Source organism: Typopeltis vanoorti, chromosome 10 (genome assembly GCF_054136105.1).
Source record: "Typopeltis vanoorti isolate ZY-2024b chromosome 10, IOZ_Tvanoo_1.0, whole genome shotgun sequence".
NCBI lineage: Eukaryota > Metazoa > Arthropoda > Arachnida > Uropygi > Thelyphonidae > Typopeltis > Typopeltis vanoorti.
The window spans coordinates 98,264,642-98,279,447 of record NC_143558.1 but is presented as its reverse complement, the minus strand read 5'-3'; the positions used below and the strand labels follow the sequence as shown (position 1 = coordinate 98,279,447).

The 14,806-nt window shown below is 36.2% G+C and overlaps 1 protein-coding gene across 2 annotated transcripts in view; it reads right to left on the bottom strand.

Annotated features, from left to right (window-relative positions):
• The window catches only part of LOC150102621 (legumain-like), a 205,102-nt gene that overhangs the window by 114,007 nt on the left and 76,289 nt on the right, over positions 1-14,806 (bottom strand). For both annotated transcript variants that reach the window (XM_090399527.1, XM_090399528.1), the window contains exon 8: positions 4,284-4,353. In XM_090399527.1, the coding sequence (XP_090255653.1) occupies positions 4,284-4,353 (70 nt within the window). The remainder of the gene's footprint in view (positions 1-4,283; positions 4,354-14,806) is intronic.

Sequence of the window (14,806 nt, the reverse complement as noted above, 5' to 3'; positions counted from 1 at the left end):
AACAAAACTATATTTGGAATTGTTAATTGCAGACTCAAAATAATCTCCCTCAACTCCACACAACGTTTGCATTGTACAGATATTCGAAGGCACAGTAAAACAACTTCTCAACTTTGAAGCCAGAAACTGCTTCCCAAACAGCGCTCAGTGCACAAGTGTACTGTCGAGCAACAGAAACCAAATGTTGTGAACAGTTCTTTCCTGACACATCGCATGTGGGTGTACAGACACTGCATTACTCCTAAATAATACTGACCATTCACAATAGTGCCCTCAGAAAAAAAATTCGCATCGAATAATTCCAGAAGCATAGAAAAAAAAACAATGACCATTGTCTTGACATGTGATTTTTGCAACCTGCCTTTCTTCTGCCAAGGAGAAGACATTCTATGCCATTCCATACTCTGGTGTTTCATTTCTGGATGAAAGTGAAAACACAGCTTTCATCATAGTGACAATTCCTTTCAGCACATCAGAATCGTGATCAACTGCATGGATGAAATTTTGAGAACATGTGACCCAGTTCTCTGGGTGTGTGTGTGTAATTGTGTGCAGTACAAACCTCGAACAAATCTTCCTATTGTGCAAATTTCTTTCTAAGATTAATCTGGCTGTTTCCAGTTCTTTACACCAACAAAGCTGTACAGCAAGTAGCCTAGTGGTTATTCCCCTGTCATAGGCAACAATTTCCTCAGCTTTCACAACATTTTCATTTGTCCATACAACTTCTGTGCATGGTTCATACAGAGTCATTGCCATAAACTCTTTTAGGTCTTAGTACACTTATGTAGCAGTTTTTTCTAATTTACAGTACAATTTTATCACAGTTCTTTGCTCCATGATGTAACTGTTTAGCACAACTTTTTTAGTAACCGTTGAAGTAATTCAACAGTTACAAAAAAAAAAACCCGCTGTGTCACTCGACACTAAAGTTGCACCTATGATTATAACACACTGTGACAGTCAAAACTATAGATGTATTTATTACTTTTATTCAATCTCATTACTTAACGGGCACACTGAGAATATATAATACTTATATATATATATATTTTTTTAAGTAATTTAATACTTATAATTTACACCCTAGAATAAAATTTACACTGCAAAAAAGAATTGTTAGGAACAATATAATTTCTAAATATGTTCATTAAATGTGAATCTGTTTACTGCAACTCAACATTTACAGGTTGCTAGATAAATCATTCTTCAACACACAGTATCTTCTAAAAAATAAGGAACCGTTAAATCTTGGGGATCTCGAACATCGTGGGATGTCGTTTTTAGGAAACACAAAGTTTATCATACCACTCCTTGAACCCACTGACCGTTCCTGCTCCTACCACTCTCTCTCAGGCAATGCATTCCAAGGTTCAACCCACCCTCCACACAAAGAAACCACTCCTCACCCTCTTGCGCACAGCCACCTTTCGTAACTTCCAGGGATGGCTCTTGTCATATAATTTGTTCTTCTGAAGAAATTCTTACATAAGAAATAGAAATTAACCAGCAAATAGTTCTTATAAACAGACATAACAAGAATTGCCCATAAAATTATTCAGTTTCTGTCTCATTCTCTAAGTGAAAAAGAAATCCACAGATGCCTGTTTAGTTAATACTAATATACTACAGGTATGGAATAATTAACTTAAAGGATTATGTTTGTAAATATCTCGGGAACTCCTTTTTCTGATATAATATTGATATTGTTCTTAAGCTTTAAGTTTCTGATCTTATGCTTGAATCTACATTGTATAAAATAAAACACTTAAGCAGTTAAGTACTATCCCTTCTCTCAGTTTCCAGGTTTCAAATAGTATGTATATTATACAAACCTGGAGATTTAGTGCAATCTCATAGTACCACTTTAACTTGATCTATCTTTGCTTAACTTAATCTTGGCTACATCTCTTTCATATTTCCTATTTTCATATTACTGAATCCTTTCATTTGAAATTATTCATTTCACTATGTTAATTTACATGTATATATTATTCATATAGTGAGCTGAATATTCCTTGAATTAAGTGATCTTGACTTTATAAAATTCATTATTTTTATTACATCATCCAATATTTCTTTCAAGTCTTGTGGCATAGATGGCATTATTGTATGCTAGTTACTAGATACAATAACACCATCTATTAAGTATAAAACAAACGAAAATGTCACATTTCCTGGCTGTGCCTTTGGCAAATGTCCTTTATTCAGATTTCAAAAAATTGGCAATCCTAATTGCTAATGCTATTTTATAGTTGAAAAACAAAAAATATTCTAAAGTTGCCTCACGGAGCTTGAGATAACTATGACAGAGTCTAAGGGCTCTATGAGCACAGTTCAAAAAACTATGTAAAAATCTTGTATAGAAAGAATTTTGTACAAAATTCTTATATACTGATTTTACTTAAGAAAGAAAATCATTACAAAATACTTGTAGTTTAATTTACATTTTTTCATAAGTGTTTTATGTAATATGGTAAAATATTAAAATGAATTACTAAATTATTTGACGGCCAATATTGTACAAACAAAGAGATAGCCCAGACAGGATTAGAAATGTAGACCTGAGGCTATCGCCAGGCGCAAAGGTCAGTGAGCTACAGGGCTTTCCCGCCATGACTCAACAATTTCGTAAGGGGGAAGGACCCCTGGTAGAACATCCGGGGAACTCAATCTGAAGAAGTTATAAGGTCGTGAAGGTAGAATAAAAAAGGAGACAGGCACTCTGCTCCTGTGCTCCTGGCTCTCTGTTCCTGACTTGTTCCAGCGTCGCTTCGAAGAGGTTCCTGGGTCCAGCCATTCCAAGGATGGGGGGGGGGGGATGTCCGGCTAGCAGTATTTCGGCAATGATAGGAGATTTTTAACGGCAGTGCCAGCCTGTTTGAGAAGTCCCATTGCAAAGTTCCTTATGTTATCTCCGAGAATGGTGTATCGTCATAGCCGTGGAATAGTGTCTGTTTGCAGTTCTAACAGGAAAGAAGAAGATTAATATTCATGATCTCTAGGATCTTGAATGCTGAACTTGCTGAGACAGGTTTCAAGTAAGATTAATGTAGAACTGTTATGGATTGTGAACCATAGAGCAAGGAATGTTGGTTATATAGTTGCTAGCATATTGTAAAGTTATGAAGTCGGAAAACTGTACTTAAATTATTGTGAGATTGTTATCTGCAGAGTGATGAGCATTTGTTAATGTTAAGAGTTATTGTTGGAAGTTAAAAGTAAATGCTGGAAGGGAGATTGAATGTGAAGCTTAGTTAAGCATAATTCTGTTAATGATCCAAGATAAATTGAATTGAAGCGTGTGTGAAATTGACCACGTGTCTGAAGTATATATGAACGTATATATTTGTCTTTTTTTAAGCTAAAGGCTAGAAATATTGATTTAAGTAATTTGAGAACCAGACACGTGCATTGCATTGATACTTAGCTGAATTGAAAGGAACCAGATAATTTTTGATATGTGTGAAATCCTATCCGCTGAGTATTTCTTTTACAAGTATAGGAAAGACAAACAATTCCTTTGTGTGATCTTTAATGGTGCAATCGTTATACAAATAAATTTTTAAAGATCATTGTAAGAGAAAGCCAGCTAGTTAGACAAAGGAATTGGTTCCAGCCAGAGGCAATTCCTGAATCTATACTCCACACGTAAAAGTAGAATAGTTACGACCTTGAATGGGGGGGGGAGAAAGTGTAGACTATACAATTAAAAGTGATAAGACTAGCTCAAGAAACGATTACAACTCGGAGTTATGACTGACAAGAAATTAAGAAGTTATAATAAGATAAGAAATAATACTGAATACACGTTTAGAATCAAGAATAAATAAAAAATTTAAAGAACAAGGTAAAAAAACGAATTATTTTACACTAATGCTATCTTATAGTTTGAAAAACAAAAAATATTCTAAAATTGCCTAACGGAGTTTGAGATAACTCTGACAGAGCCTAAGGGCTCTATGAGCACAGTTTGAAAACTCTGATTCAGAGGAGCAATTTAGGGAACTCCATTGAAACTCAAATGAATACAACTGGTAAGGATTCTGTTTCTCATCCTCCGTCAGGTGCCTATTAACGCCAGATACATAAGTTATATAAGTCAAATACACATTACTAATGTACTGTATGTGCATTTCAAATAAGAAAAATATATTTCTTTCTATTGAAATATTAATACAAATATCATAGCTCATCATATTGAAATTAAGGCATTTATATAACATCCTTTTTAAACTATCAGAGATATGAACAAATTTCATAAATAATTACATATGACTTACCATTAATATCTGAAGGCAACAACTTGCTAAACATAGAACCTGATTCACAAGCTTCAATGTATAATACCATCTAAAAAAAGACTCTTGATATAATACTTACACACATATGCTTATTTATTGCATTCAATAATATAACTGTAGATATATTGTTAAATTTAGATTATTTCAGAAATTGGCACCAAAACCCAGTGAGAACAAAACACAAATTAATGTAGATGCCGAAGTCAGAATTCTCTGTCCAGCTTACCAGAAATGTTGTGGCACCACTGTTGAAAATATAAACGAGGATAACCTGATATCTGAAATATCCCTATCAAAACAAATTATTAGACAATCCAAAAGAGAATTAGTAAAAGTAAAAAAAAAAAGATTAAAGAAACTCAAGCAGGATAAGAACAATGAGCAGAACAAGAAGAAGAAAGAAAACAGTGAAGATAAGATAACAATAAAGTAAATCAATTAGAATATAAGAAAAAATAAGTAATAACATGGTATATTCATTCTGATCATGAAAATTGCAGTTGCTGATTGTCACTACATCAAGCTTCACAGGAATAAAAATTAAAGTAATAGTAAAAGTAATAGAGAAGCAGAAAAGAAAAGGAGATGATAATGCATGCTGGCATTAATAATTTATGTAGTAATAAATAGAGTATAATAGAGGACATGAAGGGATTGTTGGAAGAAGCTCAAATAAAAAGGGAAAGAGTGAAAACTGTTAGGTTATTACTGAGATACAACAAAAATAAGTTAAAGAGTGCATGATAACAAAGGATTCAATGCAGAGGCTGTGTAGCAGAAACTGATGCATTTTTTTCAGGGAGTTTGATGGCAGAAAAGACTTCATTTGAATGGATCTGGCATTAGGAGCCTGGAGAATTATTTATTGGGATGTGACCAAATAAATGCACAGAGTCAGAGAAACTGGATCATCACATGGGAAAGGGAAGGACAGTGAGTGTATCTGTTCAAATATTCTAGCTATTCAAATGGAACAATGATGTGAATGTTATTGAGTATGCATATCATAGCTCACATTCTGGATAAAGAGTGGAAAGGAAAGTTTTGGGTGTTTAGTGTGTCTGTGGATGGAAAAGAGATTTTTGCCCAACTAGGCCAAGAAGACTAGATATATGAAAAAAAAAAGGTAGATGGAAACTTGTATTGTCTACACACGAATGCCAACTGCATCAAAAACAAAAGGGACAGTTCAGTGCCTTGGTAAATAAGATTATTGACATTAGTGAAGCTTGTCTATCAGAGTCACATGTTACTGGAAGCAAGCAAGCATAAGGGTTTATTATTTTTAGGAAAAATAGAAAAGATAGAAGGGGAGTGTACTACTAATAATATCAGATGATCTGTGTCTGGTTAGGTAGAAACTCAATAGTAATAATGTTCCATGTAGGAGTGAGTTTAAGGCTAACTGGGATGAAGTATATGGTATTCCTACAGACTTCATGGTTCAGCTACTGGGGAAGATGAAATGCATAGAAAAATTACCCTGATGGATGCTACAGTGAGTGATCATTAAGGATGACTTAAATTATCCAATCACTGATTGGGCAGAAGAGAAATTTCATGATAAGAACGAACAGTAAAATAAATCAGTCAATCTTGTGACTCAGAGTGACAGATTTAATCATAATGTCAGAAGGGGTCTCTCGTTTATGAATGTGACTGTTTTGAAAACCAGTTTGTGACTGATCGTGCCATTTTGACCTGGAAAGTATTAACTATATAGATGACCCAATTAGGACAGGCTACATGCTGAATTACAAAGATGAAAATTATGACAAACCAAGGAGAATACATCAGCAATGAAAAGGAAGCTCTGAAAAGTGCTTAAATGAGGCAGTATCTAAGAATTCAAAGAGAAAATAGGATGGGAGCAAAATGGATATGCAACCTTATCAAGCAAGAAATGCATAAGAAAAAAAAATGATATGGAAAGAATATCATATGAAGAAGAGTAACAAGAGTTATAAAATACATCAAGCACAGGCCAGAAAATGTATCAATATTCTACAGAAAGCTAAACTGAAGTAAGAAAAGAAATTGCCTTTGCACACTAAATACAATGAAAAAGAATTTTACTGCTATGCTGAAGTAAAAGAAAAATCAAATGTGGAAGAATAACTTTAATGAATGCAGACAGTACAAATGTATCAGAAGCAGATGCGACTGTTCAAATAATTAGCTCAGTTCACTAAAATGTTTCAACTAGATACATTGTAATATGGTGCACGGTGTTACAACTGCACTGAATTAAGAGATAGAAGTGTCTGAGAATGAGGTTCAAGAGCTATTGCATAATCTGGATGTGAATTCAGCAAATAGGGATAGGTGGAATAAAAAAAGATATACTAAAGAACATTCCTTTGGCTGAACACTGATCTAAAGGAATATTCTGATAACTGCAATGTTGATACGAACACTGACATGTACAGAGAAGTAGTCATTTTTGTTGTGACCTGGGTGAGTTGCAAACCAAACTTCTCCTGATTACTGTCAAACAAGATTACTCTTTCTCTAAATAGTAGACAATGAGGTGTGACCATTCAGAATTCAGGAATGACACAAACAGTATAACAATAACAATTAATGCAACATACAAAAAGGATTAATATACAATGCTTACTAATTCCTGCAACATGAATAACAAATACCCATTCAACTTAAGTAATGGTGTTCTTTTTAAAAGACAATAGTCGAGAAAGCATGGGAATATAACAAAGATCTGTATTTAAGTTTTGTCTATTTGGAAAAGGCATACGACAAGGTGTCAAGAGAGAAGCTATTCAATACGCTGCAGTTATATGGTGTCAATGGGGCATTATATCAAGCAATACTTAGTCTTTATTTGAGTTGTAAGTCAGCAGTTAGAATTGAAGGAAGTACAGGAAGATGGTTTAATGTTAAATCTGGTGTGAGACAAGGATGTACATTATCCCCTCTGTTATTCATTATCTATATGGCTCACATTATGAAGGAAAGTGGTATTAAACATGATATCAAAATTGGAGATGTTAATGTCAGCTCTTTGCTTTATGCGGACGATGTTATACTTCTAAATAAATCCGCTACAAGTCTGCAAGCTTCTCTGACTAAATTCAATAACTGCTGTAATAGATATGGTATGAAGGTCAGCAATAAAAAGACAAAGACAATGAAAATAGGTAGAATCATTGAAAATGTCAGCTGTGTTGTGAATGGAGAAACTGTGGAACAAGTAAAACATTTCAGTTACTTAGGCACGATTTTTAGTGAAGATGGTAAATATAGAAATAGACAACAGAATCAGCAAAGCTGGTATGGTGGGAAGTCAATTGAATAAATTCATATGGAATAAGAGAGAAATTAGTTGGAACACTAAATTAGCTGTATACAAGACAGTGTTCAAACCAGTTTCAACTTATGGATCTGAGAGCTGGGTCAGAAGTAAAGCACATCGCCAAAGACTAGAGACCGCAGATATGAGAGTCCTGGGAAAAATTATAGGCGTGAATAGATGGCATCAATGGCAATATCACATTAAAAACGAGGATATTAGGAAAGAACTTGACATTGTCAGCATCCAGGAATGCGTTAGCAGAGCTAATCTCAGGTGGTATGGTCACTTAAACAGAATGGGCAAAGAAAGATTAGCAAAGCAAGTGTTCTCTGCCAGGTTGGCAACAAAACGACCCAGGGGAAGACCAAGATATAGGTGGATTGATACGGTACAAAAGTGCCTTGGACAACAGAAATATAAGATCTGATAATGCTGGAGTCTTGACAAGTAACAGACTGATTTGGAGGAAAATTGTAGATAGGAAGTTAGTAATGATGTAATTTTTTTCATGTAGTACTGTCATATACTGTACACCCCTTGAGGATACATGGCAGGAATTTGATGATGATGACAATTGCAGTCTTGCTTAAATATACTTAAGTTAGCTGCTCAGGTTTACCGAGTAGCTTCAACGTCAACTTAAGACAATATGTAATTGTCTATCTCTACAGCAGCCATACAATTCTAAAAGGCATCCAATTAGGATGATAGCCCATGACACAAAATATGTCAGGTATCTTAACAACAAATACACTGCTTGCCATAAATTAACAAAAAGAAAATCACAGTAACTCAAAAACTGTATAATGAATTTTTATGTAATTCAGTGAAAATTAGTATGATATGAGATCCAAAAGAAATACCCATGAAAAGTGTAAATAGTTCAATTCAGTAACAGATGGGAATATGATGACAATGGTTCAAAAACAAGAGGTCAAAATGAGATTATCAAAGTACCTCAATAAGGAATATGGTCACCCCTAATGGCAATACTAGGCTACTCAGTCCTTACATATGACAGTCTCTTCTTGAAGATATTGTTCCGTGAGCTTCACTCGATGGGCATTATCATCTTGGAGAATAAATGTCGTCCCTGTTGTACCCGCATATGGGCACACATAGGGGTCCAGGATCTCATCTCTATAAGTTGCAGCATTGATAGTTCCAAAAGGAAGCACATGCAAGTTGGTGTATCCACATAAGGAGATGCCCCCCCCCCCAAACAATATCTTCACCATAAGTATCCCTTTCACATATATTAGAGGGATGATAATATGTTCCCTGGTTCTCTTCAGATAAGAATAGACCTGGTATCATTTTTTAGAGCAAATCAAGACTCATCTGTAAACAATACTGATCCCCATTGAAGTGGACTAGGCTCCACATCAAGGTCCAGTTGATGTGGAGCCTAGTCCATTTCAAACATTCTCTCCTGTGGTGTACAGATAGAAGCATGCAGACTATTGGCTGCCTAGCCTACAGACCACCTTTGTGAAGCCTTCTATGCACAGAGAAAGCAGATATGAATGTTCCTGTAGCCAATGCAAGGTCAGATCATAGCTGATTCTGGGTAGTGCACTCCTGTTTCTGTGATCACCCATGCAGTTGTAGTTAGTCCCTGGCCATCCTTCACTGTATCTCTGGGATGCTCTTTGTGACTGGTGGAAATGGTTCCATAGTCTGTGAATCACAGAATGACTCACATGCAACAAACTACCTTCCACCTGACTTTGGCAACCCTCTAGTCATAGGCTGCTTGCCACCTGAATTCATCAATTAAATGATGTTTTACAGTCATATCTAAGAATTGTGCTATCAGGAAATATCTTGTTCTCACTCCAGACATGAAATGGAAAACCACTACAAAAAGTCAATTTTTATGCCATGGCTCATTTGCAGATACTGCTGATAACACCACTCATTTGTATACAATAACCACACTTACTTACTGTCACTTTTTATATAATGCATCTGGCTTTCATATGGTCACTCCCCCACCCCCAAGTTATCACAATTTCTCTCTTTGTTCCTTATTCTGTAGCCAACACAAGGTCTGCTCTTAGTTGACTGGGAATAAGCAAAGAAAATTACCCACCCTTCTTGTAAAATTACAGTCCACAGATTTTCTTTTTGTGATTACAGACATTTAGAGTCTGTATGCATACTACAGTGCTGAATGGGATACCAATTATTTGTCTGCTTTACAACATATAGGGATTTTTCCTAACACAACAGCATATTCCTTGGCTTTCTGTTGTATGAAATCAGGAAATGGCATACTCTTAATTCAAGAATGCCAAACAGGTACGAACTACTTTGCAGTTTAATTCATTAGTAACTAATAGTTTCTCTACTTACTTAGTTGTCTATTTTTCCCTATCTGCTTTGCTCACTTACATGTTAATTCACTTCCTTTCTACCTTCTCCTTACTGAGATGAGTATTGGAACAGAGTTTTAGGAATAAACTTGACAGTGGACTTTCAGCATGAGTATGTACTCTTCTGGACAAACAAACACTTTCCTGAGTAAAGATTTTAAATATATCTACAGGTAGATCTTGAGAATTTGTAGGTAAGACCTTTCTTTTTTTTTTTTTTTCAGGAGTTGCAATGTTATTAGTTAAGATCTCAGTATAAGTTTCCTTCATCAAGAGATTCTTTCAATACAGATACTGGTATAAATGTTATCTAAGTGATAATTTCTAGGCAGAAAAACCTTTCTCTTAAATTTCCAGGCAGAAATTTGTGAACTAATTGCTCTTGCATATGCTGTGATTTAATCCCCCTTCTTCAGGAAGGACATTTCAGTCTATCTTCAGCCACTTGCTCTGACTCACCAATATGAGTCACTTTCTGTGAAGGCATTTTCTCTTTTCTTTGCCCTCCTATCTCATTTCATCCTCCCACTTGATGGGACTGTAGCTTCTTTATATTTCTCACTTTCATGAATAATGTGACTTCTGCATATGACAGATTTTTCTGTCAAACGTGCCGCTGCCAAAACCCATCATCAGACAGGACAGGTCAGATTTCCGTTACAATTTGCAAAATTAATTGGTGAAAATTCAATCATGTGGAAGTACCTTCAGATGTGAAACTGAATTCTAACAATTTTCCCTCTTTACGTGTTCATGATACAACCTCACCTGGACTGCTGTGTGTAGACCTGGTCTTCTGGTTTCGGAGATGATGCACGTACAGCAAAAGAGGGTGCAAAGAAGAATATTAAAGATGATATTGGGACTGTGGAACATTGATTATGAGAACAGTTTGAGAATATGTGGACACTGCAGAACTAGCAAATAGAAGAAAGAGGGATGATATGATATGAGAGTCACATAGGATGGCAGTAAACAAAAGTTTTCATTTTATGGAGGGGAGAGAGTATTCAAGTTGAATGAATGCAGTATACAGTCAAAAAGGAGATGAGAACTAGAATTTTCTCTTTATTCAAATCTCATGTGTGATTTGAATGACTTGCTCTAGAACAGTGATGAGCAACCTTTGTTCTTCAGTGGGCCACAACTGAAAACCTAATATTCCATACGGGTCTCAATAAACACAATATTAAATACTTTAATATATTAATCAAACTTTTCATTTATGGGGTGGAATTTGTTATTATTGACATAGATCTACAATGAAAAGTTTTTTTTAATTTGATTTACTTTTTATTAGTAATACTTTCAATATATACACATGTATATAATTTTTTTAATCAAAAGAAATTAAATAGCTGCTGAAATTTAATTAACGAGATATTTGGCTCTGTTTCTCATCAAAAAGCTTTTCAATATTGGAAGGAATGTTTGCAACTTTGCATTTAACAGATTTTGAACTCACTGATTAAACACAAAGTTCTATTTGTAAAAAAAAAAGAAAAAAATTTGTAAAGACGCAAATGTTTAAAAGGAAAAATAATATTACCATTATCATATAATAATTTGCTTAGGTTTTGAAAGAACTTGTACCAATAAGTTTATTCAAGAATAATGCAACTACTTTCATATATCATTAAAGTATGACTACTCGTGCACGACTGAAAATGCAAAGACAAATGGCACAATCGTGGGAACTATCGTCGTGAGCAAATATTTTTCACATGACCTCTTAATACGTGCTTCATATTGATATATCACACATTGCACCTTTTTGCTAAAATTTTTACACTTCAGTTAAATAAATTAGAACATTTTGGCAGGCTGCAAGTTAGTAGTTGGAGGGCCGCATGAGGCCGCAGGTTGCTCATTAATGCTCTAGAAGGTGGTGAGGGCAAGTAGTGTGAATGAATTCGAGTGAATGAACGAACTTTTCAACACACCCACACACACCACACACACACACAGACACACTGTATATAAAGGGCTTACGCTTTGAAGATATACAATGTTTAAGAATGGCCATTAGTTTTTATAATACCTTATCTTATAGCAACAGATATTTCTTCAATGAAAATGCTGGTAAACAAATCTGCTGAAACTTATCAAGATATCATGTTCATCAGAATCAATGTTGCTAATGGCTAAAACAAAGTGTTCATTTTTTTTTTTTTTTTAATATGAAATACAGCACTCCTAACTTCTATGGCTGGATGGACATCAATCCCTTGGATTTTTATCCCGTAATCGGTATTTTTTAATTGTTAAAAGAAAGAAAGTTTTGAGCACTTGGCTCACCCTAATTAGGGCTGTGTAGAAATGTTTTAATCTGTGATCAGGGCCGCCTTTGGGCGTTTATGTTTCGTCTGTCTTTTTCATCGTAATCTGATGACTCACGAATGAGTAGGTTGGGATGGAGTGATGCCTGAGCAAAGTAATTGGTTGCTATCTGAAGGAGAAACGTAGGTATGTCTGGCAGGTTTCCGTCTTGGTGGAGGATAGTGTTCCTTACAAACCATGGGGCATCGAAGATCATTCGGAGGCATTTGGTTTGGATTATTTGTAATCGTTTGATGTTGCTAGGGGAGATGTGGCTCCACACTGGTGAACCGTAAGTTAGTATGGGTCTGATGATTGCTTTGTATATTCTTCGTTTGTTTTCTGTACTGACTTTGCTTCTACGGTTGAGTAGAGGGTAGAGTTGAGCTATTGCTGAGTTAGTTTTGTTGCAGGCATGAGAGATGTGGGAGTTGAAGCTAAGATGGATATCTAGTTTGATTCCCAGATATTTTACTTCTTTTTGCCATGGGATATCAGTATTGAACAACGTGACTGCTCCGTGATGGCTTGCTTTCTTCCCTGTAAATAGTATAGCCGTGCTTTTGTCTGCATTGACATCAATTCTCCATTTCCAAAACCATTTTTCAAATTTCGTTGCTGCGTTCTGTAGTCGTCGTGTGGCTAGGTATGGCCTGAGCGATCTGGTCATTATCAGCATGTCATCTGCATAGAAGCTATGGTGGTTGATGCTGTGCTTGGAACATCTGAGATAAAAATGTTGAAGAGCAGCGGCGATAATAGGGAGCCTTGCGGGACACCTGCTATGATACGTCTTGTAGTGAATCTGAGCCCATGGAGGTTCACTTGAAATTTTCGGTCTTTCAGGTAAAAGTCTATGATTTGGATGAGGTTTAGTGAGTATTTTGCAGTTATTAGTTTGTGGATGAGGCCTTTGTGCCACACTTTATTGAAGGCTTTCACCACATCCAGGAAGACTGCACCTGTATGTTGTTTCCAATTAAATCCGATAGTTATGTATTCCATAAGTCTGTGGATTTATTGAGTTGTGCAGTGACCAGTTCGAAAACTAAATTGTTCTTTTGGGATTAGGTCTAGATTGTCCGTTTAGTTTTGTAGGCATTTTAGTATTACTTTTTCAGCGATTTTCCAAAGGCCTAACAAGAGGCTGATGGGTCTGTAATTCTGGGGGAACTGAGGTGCTTTCCCCAGTTTGTGGATGAGGATTATATCTGCCTGCTTCCAGCGAGTGGGGAAGTAGTTGAGTCTTAGCATCGCATTGATGATAGCCACTAGATGCATTATTGTTTTGTGAGGGAGTGCTTTTTTAATTTTATTTGAAATCTGATCAGGACCTGGTGCTTTTCTGTTGTTGAGGTTCTTGATAATTTAGTATATTTCCTTTGGCATAGTGTAGCTTGGGTTGTCACGGCTGGTGGTATGATGAAGTGCATAGCTTTTACTTGCCTGTGGATTTTTTTAATGAAGCGTAAGTCCGCATGAGTGTAGTTTGGCTGAGATTGCAGCTCCAGGGTGTCTGCAAAGGCTTCTGCTTTTTCATCGTCTCGGTAGACTATGCCTCTTTCTCCATGGATTGGTTGTATGTTGGGGTGATCGCTGCGAAGGGCTGTAGTCATTTTCCATAATGAGTTATCTACAGTGTTTAAGGAGCTTGGTTTCCTCTCCCATAGTTGATTCTTATGGCCTTTGATTGCATATCGGACTAGGTTTGTTGCCCTGTTTAACTCTTATTTATCCTGGGGTGATAGTGTTGCATGGTATTGACGTCTCATCCTGTTTCTGTTGCGGATAAGCTTTAGAATCTCTTCTGGGAGCAGGTTAGTTTGAGCTGAAGTGGTAACGGTGGAGGCTGTTGCAAGGCCAGTTTGGATTGTGCTTTCGAGTTTATTGATCGCTGTGTCTACTTCTTTGGGTGAGGAGATGGTTGGGACAGGGCCTGTGATGTTGCAGAAAGTTGCGTTGAGCTTCTTGAGATTTGTGTAGGATTGTCTGTGGATGGTTTCTGTTTCCCCGCCTAGGCTGAGCAGAAACTGGATTGTGGTCGGAGCTAAGATCATTAATAACCTGTAACTGGAACTGGTGTGGGGTGTTCCTGAAAATGGCTATATCCAGCACGTCAGGTTTGCCCAGTGGTCCGTAGTGTGTTGGTTCAACAGGACCTGCTATGGTGATGTTTCTTGTCATAGCAAATTTGTGTAGGCTCTTCCCATTATTATTGGTGTTTCTACTGTTCCACGCAGGATGTTTTGCATTTAGGTCTCCTGCCACTATGGTTGCTTCATTTGTGTCAAGGAGCTGGGAGAGGTCTGAGGCTAGGAGTAGTTTGCCTGAAGGGTTGTAGACTGAATATAGTTTTAGATTACCTGTTTGTTGGTATGTATTTCAATTCCAGTTTCTTCCAGGTTTGTAATTGTTGTTTTCTTGATCTCATTGTATCTTATGCTTTTTTTTTTTTTTTTTTTTTTTTTAACAAATATAACCGTTCTGCCTCC